At 44.6% G+C, this 24,147-nt stretch overlaps 1 protein-coding gene across 8 annotated transcripts in view; it reads left to right on the forward strand.

The window, feature by feature from the left end:
- The first annotated feature begins 263 nt into the window (after positions 1 to 263).
- PAM (peptidylglycine alpha-amidating monooxygenase) overlaps positions 264 to 24,147 on the forward strand; it is a 267,028-nt gene continuing 243,144 nt past the window's right edge. For 4 of the 8 annotated variants that reach the window (XM_077289753.1, XM_077289771.1, XM_077289788.1 and 1 more), the window contains exons 1-3: positions 264 to 403; positions 4,962 to 5,423; positions 14,031 to 14,151. In XM_077289753.1, coding sequence (XP_077145868.1) covers positions 5,332 to 5,423; positions 14,031 to 14,151 — 213 coding nt within the window. In that variant the 5' untranslated portion in view covers positions 264 to 403; positions 4,962 to 5,331. Of the gene's footprint in view, positions 404 to 4,287; positions 4,478 to 4,961; positions 5,424 to 14,030; positions 14,152 to 24,147 lie in introns of those variants that run through there. The other 4 variants (XM_077289762.1, XM_077289781.1, XM_077289812.1 and 1 more) reach the window with 4 other exon arrangements.

A 24,147-nucleotide genomic window follows, 5' to 3' on the forward strand; every position in this document is an offset into this window, starting at 1 on the left:
TGGAGCAAGGGGTCTCTATCACTGCACTTTCTGTATGTCATGGACACAGTATAGGGGGCTCCCTTACTCCACAGAGCTAGTGTGGACCCTGCAGATGAGTGTGCAGGCACAGACACCCTCATAGCCAACACCTCACCCTAGAAACCTGTACAAGTGTGGGCGTCCCTTACCCAAGATGGCCACCACTGCTCCATGTGCTTAGTGCGCAGGTGCAGACCGTCTCCAGTCAGATGACCAGGGCTGACATCAGCAACCAAGTAACACCTCTCCCCTCCCGGACAACTCTATGGAGTCAGCGTGTCTACACTGCTCTGGTTTATTACACGCAGATAAAGCATGCGTTTTCTTGATCAGAGAACTGCTGATCCTTGTGGTTCCACAGTATCACTGAGTCCCAAGTATGGTGAGTCATTAGCTTACATTGATCGGAACGTGCAGACAGGATAATTGGCACCAAGTATGGCTACAATGGATTTCTGAGGTTACCTATGTAATAGTCACATTGCAGGTACTTGTTCTAAACAGTATACACATGCAGCGATGCGGTTTATGCGGGAAACTGCTCTGTATGGTGTATGATAGATTGGATTTATTACTTTGTTGTTCATAACCGTATGTGTATCTATAAATATATATATACAGTATATATTGCTTGGGAAAGTCTCTATTAAGCAGGGCTGAGCTGTCACAGATGGCTGATTAAAGATCCACTTTCTTTTTTTCACTATGCTTGAAAGTGCAGCTTTTTACTTTTTGCTTTACACGTATTCTGACATTGCCGTTTGCAGCGTGGCTGATGAAGCTGCTGTGATAATGCTGCCTGCTAATACAGCGCAGTCGTAGTCATCATCGCTGTCCCCATTGGGGCTCACAGTCTAAATTCCCTATCAGTATGTCTTTGGCGTAAAGCATTTTTATTTATTTATTTTTTGTCTTTGACATCTCTATGTGTCACGTCTAATAATTTGAAACATACAGTATGTTATGTGTGTGTAGTACTTTCTATTGAGTCTTGGATGAAACTCACCCATTCAAGTCTATGGGTGCTTAAAAAAAAGGATCCCGGACGGAACAACCAAGTCACATCCGATTTCAAGTAGCAACCTAAGAAACTGTATTTGATCATGTATATATGTTTGTTCCAATAGAGAAACCCCTTCAGCCGTGTTTCCAGGTTAAAAAAAATAGAACTTTATTCCAATTGATCAATGTAATCCAAATGTAACATGTGAGTGTCGGGCTGTAATCATGGACGGACTGAGACGCGCAGGGTCTGGATGTACCTGAGGATGTCCAGTTACATTGGATTTGTGTTCTGTTTTATCACCTGGGACCAGGTACGGACTGGGGCTGAAATTCCATCCTGGCATTTGAAATCACACAGGCCCATGTTGTCCCCATCCCCATGAACCGGATGGGATATATTACTAATATTACCCTGGATGGAGGAAAGGAAGGTTTACTACAAGACCAATATTTCTAATGACACCTGTGGCCTGCTGGGGTAAGTGACGGAGTCAGCAACTTTGTGCTCCATCACAACTTTTAACAGTATGGGTGTCTTGAGAACACCGACTCTGTTAATAACATAGCAGACAAGGCAGCCCATGACCAGACAGGCCCTTCTGGTATTTGCCAGAATTGCCAGATGGCCAGTCCAGCCCTGCCTGGGAACATGGCAGGAAGAGTGTTTCTACTGGATCTGCGCAGTGCCTAGAAGGAGTCGTTTCCTTCCGTGCCGAGGATCTCGGGCGAGCTGCTTTCTTTCTGCTATTCCATTTTTATTTTTTTGCTGATGATGTATGAAAACGGATGGCAAATGGATGTCACATGGATGTAAAAAACGTACACACTGATGAAAATAGGATGGAAGTGAGAAAAAAATGATCGGAGTTTTCTTCATGAAACTCAGAACAATTTCTCATTCCTTTGTCTGCACTGGCCCTTGTTCTGCGTTGTCTCCCAGGATATGCCTTCTGCAGGCCCCCTGCAGAAATGTTATACACCCTAATGTGCAGCACCTCTACACCTACATATTGGGAACGCTGGGTATCTGCCCTGGTCTGCACCTACCTCTACTTCTATGTGATGTGGATGTGACATGTAAATCAGCTCTCCTCCAAAACAAGAAAGCATTCACCTAAAGCCACCTACCGGGGGCCTCCTGTTAGCCAATATCCCACCGACCCATTATAGGGCCTTGAAACATGATCTGTTGTTCTAGCCAGAGTCTCGGAGAGTAGACCGTGCTCACCCAGCGTTCTTCCCCTAGTCTGTGCAGGACAGTTCCCTGGATGTCTGGGAGAGAAGCCATTAGTGTAGCTCTCAGGGTTAGGCCTCGCTGCCACTTGCCATAAAATCAAATGAATGCAATCCGACTAAAAGTCAGATTGCATTTGTACCAATTTAATTCTGTGTTTCTATTCTCAATGGCATTTTTACTTTCCTGTTCCGGTCAGATCGCGATCGGATGGAAAAAAAAATGCAACATGCTGCGACTGCATGCACAATTCAGATTGCACACACCTACATAAGTCTATGGGTGCGTGTGTGTAGGGCTATCACCCTAGTGCAGTGCGATTTCCACTGACACCGGCAGCTGAGGAGATGGAGAAATTACTTTCTCCGTCTCCCCTGCATATGTGCTCCTATTCTCTGAGTCTGACACGAGAAGATCGGGGCACAGAGCACTGACCCTCGCCTCCCGCTCGCAGGAGAGCAGGAGCCGAGGGTCATTAGCATATCGCATCCGATGTGATACCCTAATGTGACTCCAACCGCAGGGATCCCCGTTAAGCTGGTGCTGTATGACGACCCTGACCATGACACATCCCCTACCAGAGATCACAGTATGCCGCTGCTACATTGCAACCTGATAATTGCCATGACAGCTCCATACAAGTGGCTCCTAACTCAAGGTCACTGCGGAGGTCTTAACGACATCTAAGGCTCCCATGGACATTAGACTAATGTAGCCAAATCCGCTGATACAGATGGGTCTCTCCGACACTTTGTGTATGGGGGCGCCAACCCACTGATTGTTGGTGGAGATGTTGCTTGGGCATATTTGATTTCATACTTCCAATTTCAGTGTTCTCCTGGAGATAGACCGTCAGTCGGTGGCTTTCTCGTGGAGAACCCTACGAGCACGCCTGTGTATGGGAGAGATTGCTGAGATTGCTGTCTGCTGAACAATCCGCCAAAGTATCATTCAGCCAGCAGTCACGTAATGTGTATGGCGGCCTTTACACGTACAGGTCTCGGACCAGCAGATAGTGTCATCTCAGCACAAATCCCCTTATATTCCCTATAACGGAGTCTTTTTCAGATGTCTGACTGTTTGCATATTACAGTCATTGTGTTTAGCAGATCAGATCAATTTTCTGACAGATTTCATTCAAATCAAATGTGTATTTCCGCACACCGATATTGACTTGTTGGGCAGAAATTGATCAGAAATCTATGTATACATGCATTATAAATGAACATGAAAGTGTAGTATTTGTCAACCTAACTGTGCAATAATGTAATAATTATTTTTGCAATCATAATTCATTTTGTAACTCAGGTTAATATTCTTTTTTTTTTTTTTCTTCAACCTGCATGAATTCCTCTAAGTCCGCGATCACACATTCAGTATTTGGTGAGTATTTTACCTCAGTATTTGTAAGCCAAAACCAGGAGTGGAACAATCAGAGGAAAAGTATAATAGAAACGCGTGCACTGCGTCTTCATTTTTCACCCACTTCAGATTTTGTCTTAGGCTAGGTTCACATTGCGTTAGTGGGTGGTCGCTAACGGACAGCGTTGCACGGTGAAAATGTCGCACTTAACGCCGTGCAACGGGTCCGTTAGTGCACCCATTGACAGCAATGTAAATTTCGCCTGCAGTGCATAGCTAGCGCGTGCCTTTTTCGGCTCGCGCTAGCGATGTGCCGTTCTTTTGTAGCGCGCCTCGGACGCTGCTTGCAGCGTCCGCGGCGCGCCCGAGGTCCGTTCCCCGCTCTAGCAGATCGGGGATCTGCGAGAGCGGGGACGTTAGCGCGACCCCTAAACGCGGCCCCTACAAATACATTGCGTTAGCGCAATCCGCTAGCGCTAAACGGATTGCCCTAACGCAATGTGAACCTAGCCTTACAAATCCTGAGGTAAAATCTCACCAAATACTGAAGGTGTGCACCTGGCCTTACACATACATGCTTCTGAATGTGGAACTTCTCCCTCTTTTAGGCTGTAGTGACACACTAATAAGTTTTCTGTTTGGACGTGCTCCATTGTGTACGTGCTGACTGCATGCAGTGCAGCTGTGTCCATGGCTGGTGTAGTCTGCTGCTCCTCACTTCCTTCCCTATCAGTTTGGTCATGTCACAGGTCTCCCAAGCGTCATCACAAAATAATGGTGGGAGTTCCTCTGTGTCGGTAGATCCTCCCTGTTCCATTTCCAGTTAGTAGGAACTGAGGAGTAGAAGGATCAGAGGTGAGTGCTTTGTATTAGACTCTGAAGCTGCTCATTTTGACATGTTGTCTTCCATACGTCATATTGCTTCTTTCATGGTTGCGATGTGTATATATATGTATATACCCTCAGAGGGTCTGGTTTCCTGTCAGATAGTGTGAACCCAGGAACTTGCAATCTGTCACAGTTTGTGTATCTCTAGGTGGCCGCTTCTGTATCAGGGAAGCTTGTAGACATGTCTTCCTCCATGATAGACGTGTATCTCATATGTGGGACCCGGCAGCGGTACAATCCCAGCATGTTGCACGACTGACATGTCTATCATTGTGTGCTGCTGGCTGAAGCCAAGACTGTGAGTGAAAGGAGATAGCAGCGTGTAGTTTGGTAATGGGGATGGGCTTAGAGTTGTCAAAGAGCAAATGCATTGAGGAACGTCAGCATGGGATTTGCTGAGGACTAATGGTGTAATATGTTAGTCATCCATTATGTGCCCCTCTCTTTGCAGCCTCTCGATGAAGACTGATGCTGGTGTTTGCGTGATGTCACTCGGAAGGCTCTGTAATTGTGGGTGATCAGCAGAGCAGCAGGGTGCGAGCCCCTGGAGGAGACTGGCATCCAACTTCTGCTCCGTCACTTCATAAAGAGTTATACAGCAAGAAAACCCGAGTCCAGTGACTATTTCTGGATAATCAAAGGCAACCGTATCATCCCCCCGCACGTTGTCGCCAAGCGGTGGAGACGGATGGGCTGTCATCTGCTCCTGGACACCTGAAGGGCTACCACTAATGGAATCGTAGATTGATAACGCTAATTGCCAGGATTACAACACTGCCTTTACATTGTCTCCTAACAGGAGCTGGAACAGCGGGGTGGACATGGCCAGCACTATTAGCAGTTTCATGATATTATTTCTTATATTACAAGACAGCTGTTATTGTTTCAGGAGCCCCCTCTCAGTATTTAAAAGGTAAGGGATACGTTTCTACCTATTTTACTATTCTATCAGGTGCATCATAGGAACAATGTACATTTTATATCAAAAATTGCTTCTTTTTTTTAAATAAATCTTTAGCTTTTCCATTCATATTATACTAGAGAGGCTGTTGTATAATCTGCCGGGATGTACTCAGCATGTTGGCTTTAACACCCCAACAACATTCCCCCCCCAAAAAAAACAGTTTTGATTGAAAGAGGAAAAAACAAACCAAAACATGCCCTCCTTTGTAGTGGATGAATGTGGCCAATGTCTCCCCATATGGAAGCTTTCTGGAGGTTTTGAGTGTTGGCTTTTTTCTGTGTATAGCAGATTGTATGTTTATATTAGTGTATGTGTGTCTGTGTGCGTGTGTTAGGCTGCCGTCACACTATCAGTATTTGGTCAGTATTTTACATCAGTATTTGTAAGCCAAAACCAAGAGTGGAGCAATTAGAGAAAAAGTATAATAGAAACATATGCACCACTTCTGCATTTATCACCCACTCCTGGTTTTGGCTTACAAATACTAATGTAAAATACTGACCAAATACTGCTAGTGTGACGGTAGCCTTAGAAGTAGTTGGCTTGTGGAATAGTCTTCTGCAGTTGCATTATTATGCTTTGACATTGTTACGTTTTAGCAGATATTTCGCACTGTGAGAAGTTGTCATAACCAAATCCCAATTCCTAATCTATATTACGCTGTATGTGTCTACAGTGATTTCTTCCCAGCTCCCTTCACATCCACACTCGTTGAAATGCCACTTTGCCATCACAGTTTTCTTCGGGTAATCATCTCTTAATATAAAAAAAATTGTCATCTGATCCCAAGAAAATTGTATTTAAATCCAAGTCTTCGGTTCACTCCGAGATTCTAAATGCATCTATCTCCATAATCCTAGCATGAAATATTAATGTGTGCATACATAATTCACCACAGCGCCCAGAATATTTTTCTCCATATGCTACCACCTCTTTCCATTGTAAACGTTCTCCACCTCCTATTAGTCATCCCCGGCTTGGCTTCAGACGCTGCTCCTGCTACTTAAACCATACAGAAACACATTTCAGGAAATATTTTCTGTCCCAGCTGTATTATCAGTGCGTGCGATATTAAAACGGGAAAGTTTGGCATTGTGTCTGCTCTCTCTGTGTCTGTTCACACAGAATAGAAACTTTCATGTGTTCGTGTATATGGTGCGTGTGCGTGCGTATATGTATGTTTGTGTGTGTGTATATATATATGTGTATATATATATATATATATATATATATATATATATATATATATATATATATATATATATATATATATATATATATATATATATATTTTTATATTTATTTTTTACATATTTGTGAATATATGTGTGTACCACAGGACTCTCCGGTGCCGTATTTCTGTAGCTCTGACCCGGGGGAAGTCATTTTATTTGTTGTACTAATATAAACTGTTTGATCATCAGATCAATCCTAATTACCGTAATCAGATAGACCCAACTGAGAAAAAGCAGTTTATTGCGACTCTATTTTCCTCCTCCTATAAGAATTGCTGTTACATAACAACATGGTAAAAACACAATAAAGTAAAACAGATATTACACTTAAGGTCAAGTAGTTTGTATCTCTAGTATTAAATATTTACCTTTTAAATATAAAACGCTGTTCACATTTATGTTGCGAATCAATTTAACCAGTAAACCAGGTCATATCTTATCCAGAAGGTGGGTGGCAAACAAAATATTCCTGCTGTTGCAGCTTAACTAGGGACTTCTACTTGTTCCCCTAAAGACATGAATAGCTCATCAGCTTTAGTGATACAGGTTTGCCTACTAGCTGTTACCCACCTTTACAAGAAACAGGTAGACATTCTCACCAGTGAAATAGCCCACGTTTATAACGCAGGCTTTAATGTAATGACTTGTCAGGATCTATTTTCCCGAAGCATCCAAATTGGTCACACGCGACCCCATTGATTTATTCAGTCAATCAGGGTTCCTGTCTGTACTATATTTGCTGTCAAAATTTCCTGAAAACTTGATGGAAACCAAGATGAAGCCCTCAAAATGATGTGAACAGAGTCTTCAAAACAGTTCTTTAGGCTATGTTCACACAGGAGGTAATGGCACCAAAAAATGTAGGCTTGCTGTTTGAGTTGCTGTTGCTCTACATGTTGTTAGCCCCTTTAGTAGAGTTTATTTGAGTTTGGCTACTTGCCAAACTTTTTGCATTGAAACCACTTGAGTCAGAGATTTGTGGTGGATTTCACGCTGATTTCGATGTAGAACATATGTTAAAATCCATGTGAAACTTTTGCTTTTAAAGTTGTATTTCTTATAGGCAGAAACAGTTGTACATAATATAACAGATAAGAGAAGCAAATGATGTCTCCAAATGAATGCCAATGTAATATTTAACTTCACGTTGTACTTGCCACTGTAAGGTTAATGGTTATAGAGGACTGCCCGCCATTACATGTAATGACATATTGCTAGGATATGCAGTCGCTTCCTGCATCAAACTCTATTAGAGACATATGGAGGAGGTGTAATTATATAGTAATAGCAATATATATGGCAGGCAGGAGCACTGTCCTCTGCCCCGGCCTGAGAACAAAGCTGGAAGAGGAAGGCACCCAACGCTGAATAAATGAGTGTCAGAAGACCATCTTCTTCATTTTTACCACTTTTCTTTCGTTTATAGTAAAAAGAGGTTTTGCACCAGTATCCTATTAAGGACATATCAATGACACACCAATAGCTGGTGGAGGTCCAAAACCCAGCAACCCCACAAACCCTATACAATGCAGAACACCACAGCTCCATACACTGTAGTAGCAGCTGCCGAGAACTGCAGAGCGATTCCTATTATTTTAATAGGAGCTGATCTGCAGTACCTGAGAACAATCACTGCAAAGTGTGATGGACCTTTGGTGTTCTCGCCATACATTTTTCATCCTACTGCTACTATTGCTGGCAGCAGCTGAATGGTGGGGGATGCCAGGTGTCTGACCACCACAGATCAGATATTGATGACATGTCTATGGGTCATCAATATCAAAGTACTGGAAAACCCCTTTAACGAGTAAACTAATAACATCGATTCTTTTTTTTTTTTTTCCCCTTCACATGGGCTAGCAGGCACCTCGCATTAGTCCAGCCCTGTTTTACAAATTATTAGTTAAAGGGAACCTGTCATGTAGACTCTCCCATTCTATTCCATAACCAGGCTTGCATAGAAATCTGGTTAATGACTTTTGTAAAAATGACTTTTTCATAGTGTTGCATCCCTAACGCTATACCCCTATACTAGTCGTTGAGGCAGCCCCTCATCTCTGAATCTGCTGTAATTTCTCCCATAGAGGCATCATTGAGGGTTAATTAAGGAGTCCCATGCAGCGCTGGACATAGAGTAAGGCTTCTTTTACACATACCGTGGTTTTGCAGCCCGTTTTTGCCACCCCAATAGATTTCTATGGGGCCGCAATAATTTCACTGTGCACCGTATGGCCGTAAGGGCCGTATTTATGGCCGTGAAAAAATATCGAGCCTGCTCAATCTTTTTCACGGCTTACGGACACGGCCGCATTGAAAATCAATGGGTCCGCAAAAACAACGGAAGCTTCTTTTTGCGGTGCACCGTGACTTTCGGTTTTGCGGAATGCCCTTTTTTTTCCAATACTTTTTCTATAGTAATGGAAACCTGAAAAACGGCGATCCGCAAGTTTTTTGCAGTCCGTTATTGCAGCAGACCGTGAAATTTGTGGCGATACGGCCCGCAAAAAACCCGGTAAGTGTAAAAGAAGCCTGAAGGGGAAAGTTGTACTGTTTCCTTTCATTTGTAACCTCCCTTATAAAAATATGACCATAACCCTCAAATAAGGTCAATATTAGTTGGTGCAATTGTCAGACTTCCATAATATATTGCTAAAAAGCGAGACGAGCTGTCTAAACCTAAGAGGATGATATAGCCCAAAAGCTATTTGTCATCCTACATGTTTTAATTAAAAAAAGTGATACTTTGTAGTATCTTACAGAGAAGCAACTGACAAAGATGAATCACGTTGCAAATTTTTCATCGTATGCACCATTGCAAAGTAGGAGGATGAAAGTCTAGGAGTCCCATAGCAACGGTTGGGGTCACATCAGCCTTTGGAATTCTCTTCTCTGTTCCTTATTAGGAAAGACAAAAAATGGACTTCATGGTGCTGACGGATCGGTCACTTAAGGAACACCAGACACACTCACATGACTAATAATACGGCCCATCGGGTCTCCATCATGGTGTGAAAAAAAAACTGCTTGGCGTGCTGCACTACCTGTTCCAATAAAAATGGCAGAATCTGTGACAGTCTCCTGAAAAAACATTGGTAGCACTAGAAATAAAGATATATTTCATTGTGTCCTAGGAGATCCCACTTACATCCTCTCCTCCTCCTCATCACTAGCCTGTGTCTTTGCTTTGAGACCTTTAGCACAGGGTGATGATAGCCTGAGCAAATGCTCATGTGCAATCAATGCTCAGTGTAAATCTGCCCAGAGGTTAATTGTTCATACAAACCCCTCATGATCATTGTTACAAGAAAATGAAAAGTAAGTGCTGATCGACTGACCTTTTGGTCAATCTGCACTCATTAACTGCAGCAGGAGCCTCCCCCCTCTGCCCTGTTTGCAGTAGGACACAAAGATCGTTATGAACAATACCATTGGCCAAAGGCTTTACTTGTAGCGTTGAGTTATTGCTGATTGGTAAATATTTACCCATTGGTGGTCGAATAGCACGCTCTTTAGGCAGGTAAACCACGCTAAAGGGTGCAGTCAGATGGACCGAATCGCACGGACTAGCCTCAGCCGAGCATGACAAATGTATGGAAATATATGAAGCTGAGTTGGGAGACCCGCTGGCCTGTCCGTGGACTGCAGACTGATCTTGGGCCTATTTGGCCATCTGATGCGTATTGATTAATCTGTAATAGATCGCTCAGTGCGCCGCACAGGCTTCTATTATTCTCCGCAGCATGAGTCCTGTTTACACATGACGATGTGCTGCCGATAAGAATGATCTTTTGTGCAAAACATAATTTCACCTGATGCATGAACGTTTTTCCTCCTTCATCAGGAGATGGTCAGTCTGTTTACACTGGAAGATTATCATGAAGCCAACATTCCTAGGAAGGCTCATTCATGATCCTCTTCCAGTGTAAATACACCTAAGGCCCCAGCACCGATTCTCATAATGGTTTTGGATTTGATTTTTATGACTGTTTGATCAGTGTCGGTTTTTACCATCAGTGATTTTCTAGGATGCGAAGAGATAAAAATGCAAAGCTTCTGCCCATTGCAATGCTAAAAACAGGTGGTATCGGTTCGCTGTCTGTGACACTGACCCGCAGACCTGTGTGGGGGATTTTAAAGAATAATAATATTTTTTATTTTTTGATAAATCAAAAGCACATATTGAAAATAAGAAATCTGCTTCTTTCTCCCCTTGGACTGATCATTCATTTTCAATTCATGACTTGATGTGAATACCAACAAAAGTATTCTCTGAGTGATACCTTTATTGGCTAACCAGAAAATTAATGTATGTTTGCAAGCTTTCAGAGCACAGAGGACGATACCACAATATAATTTATTACACATCATCAATTCATGACAACAATCTTTAAAATCTGGTGCTTTTAACATCCTTTAAATATGAGAGGAGGAAGGAGTTAGCGGCCAACACAGACATTCTGCTGCAAGTTCTTCTGAAGCGACAATTCTCCATGGAATTTTATGAGCACCAAATGCCATCTCCTAGCTCAGTAGGAGAAAGAAGCCGATTTCTTTAACAAACTTACCTATTTTCACGTGATTTTCACTGACCCATAGACTTGTGTGGGTGATTTTTGATCCATGAATTATAGAAAAAGAAAATGGCAGTTACTTTCGAATTATGTTGCCATTACCTTTTATGTTTCAGATTTTTTTTCAATGCCCGCTTACAGGGAAATTCGGAAAGCCTGAAATTCTGCCATTTTTATTTTTTATATATATAATTTTAGTGCTGCTCACTGTGCAGTTCAGATAACATTTTTAATCTGATTGTACGGTTTGTTTCTCTGGACATTTTTTTTTTTTTTTTATATATATTTTTTTTAATCAACTTTTTCTGTCGTTCGAGCAGGATGCTGCTGATCTCTTCTCTAATACATTCATATACCATCTATGAGCCTCACAGACATGACGATAAGACTGGTGGCATTTGAAAAAAAAAACACTTTGGAGAAATAGTTACTAGAGTTAAGCAAAAAAATAATTCACTGTCTTCTAGCCCAGGGGGCACATCAGTAGTCCGAGACCACCAGGTCAGAGGCTGTCGAAACCTCCTCTTTTTCTGGTGACATCCCCGGTGCCTCAGTAGGCCCAACACAACATTATGCGTGCATTATGCCACAACAATGATGTTGTGCCAGGTTGCCAGCAGGTAGTAGGAGGCTTGCAGGTTTCTGGTCCAGTGGCTGCAGACTAAAGGTACCGTCACATTAAGCGACGCTGCAGCGATATAGACAACGATGCCGATCGCTGCAGCGTCGCTGTTTCGTCGTTGTGTGGTCGCTGGAGAGCTGTCACACAGACAGCTCTCCAGCGACCAACGATGCCGAAGTCCCCGGGTAACCAGGGTAAACATCGGGTTACTAAGCGCAGGGCCGCGCTTAGTAACCCGATGTTTACCCTGGTTACCAGTGTAAATGTAAAAAAAACCAAACACTACATACTTACATTCCGGTGTCTGTCGCGTCCCCCGGCGTCCGCTTCCCTGCACCGTGTAAGCGCCGGCCGTAAAGCAGAGCGGTGACGTCACCGCTGTGCTCTGCTTTACGGCCGGCCGGTGCTGACACATTCAGTGCAGGGAAGCCGCCGGCGGGGGACGTGACAGACATCAGAAGGTGAGTATGTAGTGTTTTTTTTTTACTTTTACAATGGTAACCAGGGTAAATATCGGGTTACTAAGCGCGGCCCTGCACTTAGTAACCCGATGTTTACCCTGGTTACCAGTGAAGACATCGCTGAATCAGCGTCACACACACCGACTCAGCGATGTCAGCGGGTGAGCCAGCGACGAAATAAGGTGCTGGCCTTCTAGCTCCGACCAACGATATCACAGCAGGATCCTGATCGCTGCTGCGTGTCAAACACAACGATATCGCTATCCAGGACGCTGCAACATCACGGATCGCTATCGCTATCGCTATCGTTATCGTTAAGTTGTTCAGTGTGAAGGTACCTTAATAACATTGTCCCTGGACCAGGATCCTGCTAATTTTTTTGCTCACCTCTAATAATTACTATTGACTGCCGCATCTTAGGGTACCGTTACACTAAACGATTTACCAACAATCACGACCAGCAATACGACCTGGCCATGATTGTTGGTAAGTCGTTGTGTGGTTGCTGGAGAGCTGTCACACAGACAGCTCTCCAGCGACCAACGATGCCGAAGTCCCCGGGTAACCAGGGTAAACATCGTCAGCTTCCCGCACTGACTGTGTCAGTGCCGGCCGTAAAGCACAGCACAGCGGTGACGACACCGCTGTGCTCTGCTTTTACTTTACGGCCGGCACTCACAGTCAGTGCGGGAAGCTGACGGCGAGGGACGTGACAGTCACCGGAATGTGAGTATGTAGTGTTTTTTTTTTTTTTACATTTACAATGGTAACCAGGGTAAACATCGGGTTACTAAGCGCGGCCCTGCGCTTAGTAACCCGATGTTTACCCTGGTTACAAGCGAGCACATCGCTGGATCGGTGTCACACACACCGATCCAGCGATGACAGCGGGTGATCCAGCAACGAAATAAAGTTTCAAACGATCTGCTACGACGTACGATTCTCAGCGGGGTCCCTGATCGCTGCTGCGTGTCAGACACAGCGAGATCGTATGTATATCGCTGGAACGTCACGGATCGTGCCGTCGTAGCGACCAAAGTGCCACTGTGAGACGGTACCCTAAGATTTAAAACAAACAGAATCTCTCAAGTGATCTGTCCTCAATCAGGGCAGTAAGATCTCAGCTGTATGTGGACCTATTGAATTACCTCCCCCTGCGCTGAATACAGTATGTATGGTGCTGTAATGGACCATGGTTAAAGGAAATCTGTCATCACAGCTCTATATATGAAGGAAGGGTATGGCTCTACAGGAGATCGGATCCTACTTCCGGAAAACCACCATAAAAGCCATACACAAATCAGACTGGAAGTGCACTGGGCTGTATCATTACTCTGGGACTGCTTCTTCTAGGTCCATTGATGTGTCCTCCTCTGTCTCCATCTTCCCTAGTGCTATTCCAGCCTAATTTGACTTCTATGCTAGATTTCTCTTGACTGGCACATCAGTTTTGTGGGGAACAAGCACCTATACAGTCATACCACTACTGACAAGTTCACTTTAACAGTCACTACCGCTAGTTGGTGTATAGGGATGTTCATGGTGAGCTCTTGAACATACTCTAAATAGAAGGTTCTATAACGCTCCATATGTCTCGTGCCCCCTTAGCGGCTCTCGGCTGTCCACAACTCTCTGTACAATAATTTATAATGTTTGTCTTCCCACAGGTATCAGGAATCGCCCAGTTCCCTTTCCAATGGATGCTCAGGGTCCACAAGGCCTGTGACATCCCCAGACTCGTCAGACTTTACTCTGGATGTACGAATGCCAGGGGTAACGCCAACAGAGGTGAGCAGAGCGTCCTGTGTGGACATGTACGGTGGTGATGTGTAAACTGTGGGTCTCATAGTGAAGCTTCCAATCCCTTGTGATCTAGCTAAGAACGCCAGGTTGTTAATGATGTGACTGTTCAACAACAGCTGGCAAGTTGCATTATGTGGAGCTTTGGGCAATGTGGTTTTTCTTTGCAGTCACATCTTTTTGGAAGCTTATTTCCCCTTGGTCCTTTTGCTTCACCGTAAAATATATTATGCATAAGCCTATTGTCACAAACTATCTCCTTAGGGGAAAACTCGCCATAGACAGTATGAAAACCAGTTTAAAATGCTTTCATAATACGGTACGCTGCATATCTTCCCTTATACTGATGGTGGCTAAATAGTCGATTGGGATCTACTAATAGACCTCAGAAATGGGGCCAGAAAATTTGATATTGGGCAACCTGACTTTTCTCTTGGTGACTTCAATACAGAAAATGGGAAAAATGCATCCCTGAAGTTCTGTGTCTTAGTGTGACTGTCACCATACTTATGTCTCAACCAGTGCTATTAGTTAATGTGGGTCTCATAAAGTCCTGGATAACTAATTCTCCTCTGTGCGAGACACAGGGTCTTGAAGAGAGGGCGAGCAACAGAGTTATGGCTGTTGAGCAAGTGCAATAACTCATGCGCCTGGTCCATATACCCTACTAAACATATAGACGCCATAGAGGAGTAATCTCTATAAGCGGGGCCCTTTGGTGCAGAATTGAGCCTTTCCTTAATTACATGACCAGCTTTTCATCTGAATGGCCATTGTGTAACGCTATAGACTATAAATGCTTGGCTAGCTTCCTTAGGCATGATCAATCAATTGCTGTGGGGCTCAAGAGCAGGAGCCCAGATGACTGGTTGATCGCTGTGGAGGCTGCATTCTGAGAGGCTTTGTCTATTTGGACAATCCCTTTAAAGGGAACCTTTCGCCAGGAAAAAGGCAATTAACCTGCAGATATGGGGTTAATCTGCATGGTAATAGTGTTATAATGCTGGCGGGCACCTGCACATAGTCAAATGCTGCAAGGAGAAAATGAACTTTGTTCTCCTCAGCAGTGTTCTTGTTTCAGCAATGGGAGCGGCGCCACCACGGGTTCAGTCACTGCTCTGAGAATACAGAGAGGCAGCTGTAATGGCTTTCCCGGACCTGACTGGCAGCTGAGCCCCAATCCAGAGCCAGCGTCAGTCAGGGCCATGGTTACAGTTACAGTCATGGGGGTGGCGCTGGTTCAGTAACTGCACCCCTGGACCTGACGGACAGCTGATTTACAAGGCAGAGCCAGCGTCAGTCAGAACTGGGAATGCGGTTACACAGGTACAGTCATGGGGGTGGTGCTGGTTCAGTAACTGCACCCCCGGACCTGATGGACGGCTGATTTACAAGACAGAGGTAGCGTCAGTCAGGGCCAGGGGTGCGGTTACACAGTTACTGTCATGGGGGTGGTGCTGGTTCAGTAACCACGTTCCCCACTGGCTGACTCTACAAGTTTACCAACTCCTGCCCAGGGCATCTTTGCTTGTCAATAATATGAATGGTACACAGCTCCGAACTTCAGTGTAAGGCTGGGTTCAATGTCCGACAGTCACAGTCCACGTATAGACCTCAATGTTCGGATCAGCACAGGGTCTCCTAACCAGAACTCAACATATATGCCTATGAGTATTGAATTTGGGTCAAGAGATCCACGTCTGGTCTGGGCACTGCCGTCCATAATCGGAACGTGAATGTCATTCTTATGGGTCCATGATGATCATATACAGTAATTGATGTGGTTGGGGGTCTACTGGCTACAGTTGGGTGCCACAGTAATTAGGATGATCCTTCTAATCGATACAGATTTAAATGTCACGGCATTCTGGTTTATGCAATACGGAGAAAATACACTGGTTCATTGTAATGTCTGCATGTGTAGCTCCAATGTGAACAATGGCCAACATTTTGGTCCCAAGTTGTCATCTAATCATAGAAGTGCTCCTTTACTCCATTACGGCTGTGACCGAATTCCATATGGGACTGAAACATTAGCCATTGTTCACATTGGAATGATATATTACAATATTACAGTACTTTGTTTTTTACGGAGTTCCGTGGTTATTTTGTCTGCGATGACCATATGGCACTGATAGTATAAGCCACGGAAGTTATACATGGACTATAGCTAGCAATGGCGATACCATAGAGGCAGGGCACGGGCACAGAGAAGTATAAGCAGCGCACAACGGGCACTGATGGTATAAGCCACGGAAGTTATACATGGACTATAACTAGCAATGACGATACCATAGAGGCAGGGCACGGGCACAGAGAAGTATAAGCAGTGCACAACGGGCACTGATGGTATAAGCCACGGAAGTTATACATGGACTATAACTAGCAATGACGATACCATAGAGGCAGGGCACGGGCACAGAGAAGTATAAGCAGTGCACAACGGGCACTGATGGTATAAGCCACGGAAGTTATACATGGACTATAACTAGCAATGACGATACCATAGAGGCAGGGCACGGGCACAGAGAAGTATAAGCAGCGCACAACGGGCACTGATGGTATAAGCCACGGAAGTTATACATGGACTATAACTAGCAATGACGATACCATAGAGGCAGGGCACGGGCACAGAGAAGTATAAGCAGCGCACAACGGGCACTGATGGTATAAGCCACGGAAGTTATACATGGACTATAACTAGCAATGACGATACCATAGAGGCAGGGCACGGGCACAGAGAAGTATAAGCAGCGCACAACGGGCACTGATGGTATAAGCCACGGAAGTTATACATGGACTATAACTAGCAATGACGATACCATAGAGGCAGGGCACGGGCACAGAGAAGTATAAGCAGCGCACAACGGGCACTGATGGTATAAGCCACGGAAGTTATACATGGACTATAACTAGCAATGACGATACCATAGAGGCAGGGCATGGGCACAGAGAAGAGGGATCAGTGCACAGCAAAAGGAGACGCTTCTCGGGCATCTGGTGGTAGAAACCCTTTTTTTTCAATGCTGGTACAAGTTTTCTATGGTATAAAAGTCCCAGAAATATTGGTACTAAACTGCAATGTTTTATACATGGGTTGTTCTTTTAACCCTTGCGTCTTATAAGACATGTACATTTCTTGCAAATCTATCACTTAATAAACCTCTTAAGGCTGCGGAGGCTGCCGAGGACGAGGTCTGTTGTTGTCATGCTGCAGTAGGTGATGACTCATTGTTGCAGATGGAATTTTTTTTTTCTCTATTGAGGAAGTAAAAGGGATCCCATTAGTGAGGAAAGAGGCAAAGGAAACTGGAGGCTCATTTGTTTCCCTGTAGACCGCCATCCAGCGCACAATAAAATGTATGGAGAACATTAGGAGTCTGCATGAAGAAGCTGCTTTAATTGGGCCCCACTATCTTTTCATGCTACAGCAGGCATGCAATGTCTTGTGCAATGATTAAGTGGCATAGTAATTCCTCCAGATAACCTAAATACAGCCTGATGGAAACTTATTTTTCATGTTGACGGGGAGTGCTTAAACCCTGCTTGCTGTGCATCTGGGCTGCTATCCACCTTGTTTTTCATTGTGTTGGATACTGCATTTATTGGATTGCTTTAATCTATCACTTTTATATACTTTTTATGTTATAGGGGTAACCCAGAATTAGAAAAACATGGCTGCTTTCTTCCAAAAACAGGAAACAGCACCACACCTGTGTACAGGTTGTGTGTGGTATTGCAGCACAGCCCTATTCACTTCTGTGGAGGTTGAGCGGCAAGACCAGACACAAACAGTGGAAAGGTTTAGTGACCAAACAGTTCAGTATGCACCTTCCCATCTGCTTGTTTCCAGTATATCTCTGCCGTCGTCTTCCTTCATTGACGGCTCTGGACGGTGGAAATACATGGAAAACGAGTAGATGGGGAACACTGAACTGTATAGCCATGTCAAAGGTCCACCGAGTGCTTGTGCTTGAATAGTCATCTTGTGCTGACGGACTCCCTTTAACACAGAGCCTAGTGCTTGTTCACCACCTTTCTTTTAAGATTAGTTGTGCTTACTTGAAATATTAAAGAGGTTGTCCACTATTTTAACCCCTTAGTGATGGAGCCAAATTTTTGAAATCTGACCAGTGTCACTTTATGTGTTAATAACCCTGGAACGCTTCTACAAATCCCATTGATTTTCAGATTGTTATTTCGTGACACATTATACTTTATGATAATGGTAAATTTAGGTTGATGTGTTTATTTATAAAAAATATCAGAAATTTGAGAAAAATGTAAAAAAATTAGCTATTTTCAAATTTTGAATGATTATCCCTTTAATCCAGATAGTCATGCCACAGCAAAACATTAATAAATAACATTTCCCACATGTCGGCTTTACATAAGCACCATTTGAAAAATGTTGTTTTATTTTGTTTGAATTTTAGGAGGTTTAAAAATGTAGCAGTAATTTTTCATTTTTTCAAGGAAATTTACAAAATTTAATTTTTTAGGGACCTATCCATGTTTGAAGTGACTTTGGGGGTCCCATATATTTGGAAACCCCCAAAAGTGATACCATTTTGCAAACAGCACCCCCTGACATATTGAAAACTGCTGTCAGGTAGTTTATTAATCCTTCAGGAATTAATGCAAAGTTACATGACAGAAATGAAAATTTGTATTTTTACCACCTAAATGCCTCTAACTTCTGAACAGATTACAACAGCCGTCAGACTCTTAGGCTGGTATTTGGTCATGAATTGTTATGGCAAACATCAGGACCACACAATCATGATCTGAGGGCACCAATTGGGATTAGGAGGAAGCCCTCACACTCTGTTAACCATTTATAATGATGTAGTCACTATTGACAGCAGCATCTAAGGGGTTAAACAGATTTGGACGGTGCAAACACTGATCGTGGCTGATGCAGCAAGTTGTCAGCTATAGTGGACAGCCGACAGCTGCTGGATTGCCACCTGTATGGGGAGGCTATTCTCTTATATCTCAGGTCAGTTAAAAGACGTATTGGCGGTCACTAAGGGGTTAAACTGTCTGGTTGATGGGGGTGCGCCACCTGACGCCCCTGCCAATCAGCTGTTCCCCAGTGTCGTTGGAACTGCTCAACGGACTAGTGGCCACTGCTGGGTACTGCACTTCCGCCCCCTCTTAATTTGAATCTGATTTGCAGCACCCGACCGCAGTCAATATAAAATTGACGGAGCTGTGCTGTGTAGCTCCGCAACTGAGCAGTTCCGGCCAACACCGGGAACAGATGATTAGCAGGGGTGCGGGGTGTTGCCAGAGATTGATGACCTATACTGATAATAGAGCATCAGTGTCAAAGTAGAGGACAACCTCTATAATTTCCCTGGAAGGTCCTACACAACATCTCCTATTGGGCTTAGTAGCTTGTCGTTTTTTTACATTGTACTATGCTGGAGATAAACCTAAGTTTTACAAACCAAGCAAATTGTCTGCCAGAGCTTTAGTGCGCCACAACTATGGCTTGGTGGCTTTAGATCTCCCCGCAAATATCACTGAAGTCCAGACTGACATCCATTTTGAGGTCTGAATTCTGCAATGTACAGTAGTTTATACAGTATATACTCTGTGGTTTGCAGATATCCTCTGGTCTCTCTGACTGCCTGAAAAACATATTTCTTGGTTATTTGGCTTCCTGTGAAATTGTCACTAGTGGGTATCTGGGAAATGACATTGTCGGCTCATTTGGGGCCAGGAGCCCATTTGAAAGGTGATGAGCTCTGTACAGCACAGTGGGATATGTTAGCGCTCTGTAAGCTTTGATGTTTCTGTACTTTACTTCTGCAATTCCCAGCCAAAACTGAGAACACAACCTCTGTGGGGGTCGCCCCGCTCCCGTTCCTCCAAGTCTTTAGTTGTAGATGTTCCCCATTCTTTAGACTAGGTTGGAGTGGATGGGGATTATTCCATTATACATGGACCAAGGCAGCAGAAGAGGAATCTGGAGGAATGCTTTCTTACTACTTACAATAAGAAAGTCTTGTGAATGGGGCTGTATTGTAATAACAAGGATGGAAGTGATGCTGCCCGCTTAGAAAAAATATATATCTGAAGTGACTGCTATAAGTTACGAGCACTGGGGCCACTTTGTTCTAATGATCAGTGAAGGTCCCAGCGGTCAGATTATCAAGTTATGAACATTTATAAACTCCCTTTAAGGGTTTAAATAAAACCGAGACAAATCCCCCAAGCCAGATAGTAAAAGTCCTTTGTCAGTGGAAGTGGAGTGTCATATTGGCTCTCTGATTCTTCTTACTCCGAAAGTCTTTAGCAAGTGACTGGGGACTCTAATATATGTCTGGAAAGGAGGAGATGGGGAGTAGTTAAAAGAAGAAATGAAAATAATTTGTAAAATAAAATGGAAATAAAAAAAAAAATTGTTCCAGGCTAGATTGTCTTATAAGGCTGACTTTCAACCTTCCCTCCCTATTGACATATATATTCAGCTCTGCCCATCAGAGATGTGTTCTCAGAGGAAAGACGGGAGTAAGTTAGCGCTGGATACGTTAGTGTATCTCCCTTCCTTAAAGGGATTCTGTCAGTAAGATGTCACCTCCCAAATTATTTATATGCACATACAGCTCCTTCAAAGACAAGTCCAGCAATACCTTTACCTGGCCAGTCCTTTACTCCGTTACTGAGAAATCCGCATTTAAATGCATATACAAATGAGGCTGAAGAGCTCTTGGCACATGGAAGCTCTTTTCAAGCCTGTGGCACTCGAGCTCTATACTCCACCCATTGCTGCCTACTCCTGCGGGTCTGACAGCCTCTATGCTGGATAACTTCAAGCAGAAGGATGTGGGGGAAAACCAGTAGGAGTGACAGAGACTTGGGAAGAGCTTCCACTTGCCAAAAGCACTTCATGGACTGGCCATGTAAATGTATTGCTGCATTCCAGCTACATATGCATATAAATAGTTTTTGAGGAGGTGTGAATTCTTTCTGACGGATTACCGTTAGTGATGAGCGAGTATACTTGTTGCTCGAGATTTCCCGAGCACGCTCGGGTGACCTCTGAGTATTTCTTAGTGCTCGGAGATTTAGTTTTCATCGCGACAGCTGAATGATTTACATCTGTTAGCCAGCATAAGTACATGTGGGGGTTCCCTAGCAACCAGGCAACCCCCACATGTACTTATGCTGGCTAGCAGATGTAAATCATTCAGCTGCCTCAACAAAAACTAAATCTCTGAGCACTTACAAATACTCGGAGGACACCCGAGTGTGCTCGGGAAATCTCGAGCAACAAGTATACTCGCTCATCACTAATTACCTTTAGAGTGTAACAATAATTTTCACTGAAATCTTTACAAATTATAAGATGGCCGCCGGACGAGTCCTTGAGGGGATATATGTGTCATTGTGGCTATTAGCTGCCGTGATGTGAGCTCGGAAGCAAGCTCCATCACATATAGTGCTGAGAGAGTTATTTGGCCCATTCCAGGGCCAGGTTTTACGAGCAGTCATAAAAGATGGGTTGTAATGACTGCTCACATATCCCAACCCCCAGGGGCGTGGTTTGGCAGATAAAATGGAGACTGTCTCTCATTCAAGGTCTGTGGCTGGAGGTGTGGAGACCTCCTGTGTGTGTTGCTAAAGGCACTGACCTGAGGGGGCGGACCCGCAGTACTATATGGACTACTTATTTTCAGTTTGTTTTCACTTTGTGCCAGAAAAGGCTCTGTTTTGTTTTGCCGTTCAGAGGGGTTTATGAACTTTGAATAAACTTGCCTAAACATTGCAGCATTACCATTTGCTGTGCCTACATCAAGCAGCTCAGTGAGTACAAACCCCTACAATTGGTGCTAGAAGCATGGGCACGAATCCCAAGGGGCAGTGTGACTGCCGGACAAATACCGCATGTCCTGGGTGAAAGCAACCGCAGGAGCTAAAGCCGACAACATGGAGGACCTGCTGAAACACCTGGTTCAGTCGCATCAACACCAGCAAGAGACCAACAGGCTGTTGTTACAGCAGATTCAGCAGAGCTAGCAGAAACAACATCAGCAGATGGAACTCCTAGCCGATCCGTGGCCGGGCAACCGCCCCAACCCCAAATCCAGGTGATGACTCTCATGTGAGGAAGACGGTAAGAAAAGCATTGCAAAAGATGACCATGGGTGATGACGTCAAGGCGTTCCTGGTGGTGTTTCAAAGGGTGGCGGAGCGGGAGAAATTGCCTCCAGAGCAGTGGGCGGAGGTACTGGCACCATATCGAACAGCTGAACCGGAAAAGGCATATTATGACTTGGCGTTGCAGGACACAAAAGAATACGCCAAGTTAAAGGCAGAGATCTTGGCACGCTTAGGAGTGACTCTGACTGTCAGGGCACAGCTGGTGCACCAGTGGGGTTATCACAGTGACAAACCTCCCCGGTCCCAAAGTTTGACCTTCTACACCTGGTCCAGAAATGGTTGCAACCTGAATCCTTCTCCCCAGCACAGATGGTGGAGAAGGTTGCCATAGACAGGTTAATACACTCCCTACCAAGACCGGTGCAAACGTGGGTTGCCCAGGGAGATCCCCGTAATGCCAATGACCTGTTGAACCTGGTGGAGAGGTACCAGGAGGTCGAGAGGTCCTTGGGGAAGCAAGGGGGCGGAGCATCGCCATACTGGGGTTCCCAAAAGGGGGCAGACACCAAAAAGGGGGTGAGACTTCTACAAGCCTAGGAGGTAACGGAGTCAAAGGCCCTGTCCAATAGTATAATTTGTTGGAGGTGTCATACCCCAGGTCACATAGCCACCCATTGCCCCATGACCACCGAGACAATGGACTGTAGCATAGGACGGCGCTGCTCATATTTTGCATACCTCGCCTGCAGCAGCAGCAATCAGGCGAGGGAACGCAGGCATGCCCCGTGACTGAAAACGGGGTGCAAATAACTGGTCTGCTGGACTCAGGGAGTTTGGTAATCCTAGTGAGGGCCACAATTCCCCATCGGGTGATTCTGGGAAAGAGGGTGAGTGTCCACTGTATCCATGGCAATGCTAAGGACTACCCTGTGGTCCAAGTGGTCATAAGCACAAACTGTGACACCGAGTCCCATGAAGTCGGCGTGGTCAAGGACCTATTGCACCCTATTATAATAGGGCAGGACTTTGTATTATTTTGGGACTTGTGGGGAAAAAGGAGGATGTCTGGTTGTCCGGACAACAGCCAGGTTGCTCCCAAAGAAACCTCGTCGCAGGCTGCGGATGACAGGATTTCATTTTGTGTGCTGATTGGCAATGAGGATGAGGCAGCATCCACTGAGCCCAACGTCCCTGAGTTGGAGGTGTCTGGGGGAAACTTTGAAACTGCGCATCTCAGGGACCTGACTCTTAAAGGGGCATTTGAAAATTTTACTGTATTAAATGGTGTGCCTTAGGTGATGAGGGCCAAAAGTCGGTTCCCTCATTTTGCTGTGATTGGAGATCTGCTTTACAGGGTGACCAAGCCTAGAGGTGAGGTGATAGAACAGCTATTGGTACCAGGGCCCTATAGACACAGGGTGTTAGACATGGCTCATTTCCATGTGTTGGGTGTTCACCTGGGGCAGATAAGACCAAGGAGCGCATTCTGCAGAGATTCAACTGGCCTGGGTGTTACAGAGAAATTGTGAACTATTGTCCTTTCTGCCCCACGTGCCAGCTGACCTCGCCAGTAGCCCACTTCCTCAGTCCTCTGGTACTGTTGCCCATTATCGAGGTGCTGAACGGATAGAGATGGACCTGGTGGGACCCCTGGTAAAATCCGCAAGAGGACATAAATATATATTGGTGGTCCTGGATTATGCTACCCAGTACCCAGAGGCGGTACCTTTAAGAAATTCCTCTGCCAAATATATCTTTAAGGAGCTGATCCATATTTTCTTTCAAACCGGGCTGCCGATGTAGATACTGACGGCCCAAGGGACCCCCTTCATTTTGAAGGTCATGAAGGAGTTGTTAAAGACCCTGTAA

This window comes from Ranitomeya variabilis, chromosome 1, assembly GCF_051348905.1.
Source record: "Ranitomeya variabilis isolate aRanVar5 chromosome 1, aRanVar5.hap1, whole genome shotgun sequence".
Taxonomy (NCBI): Eukaryota; Metazoa; Chordata; class Amphibia; order Anura; family Dendrobatidae; genus Ranitomeya; species Ranitomeya variabilis.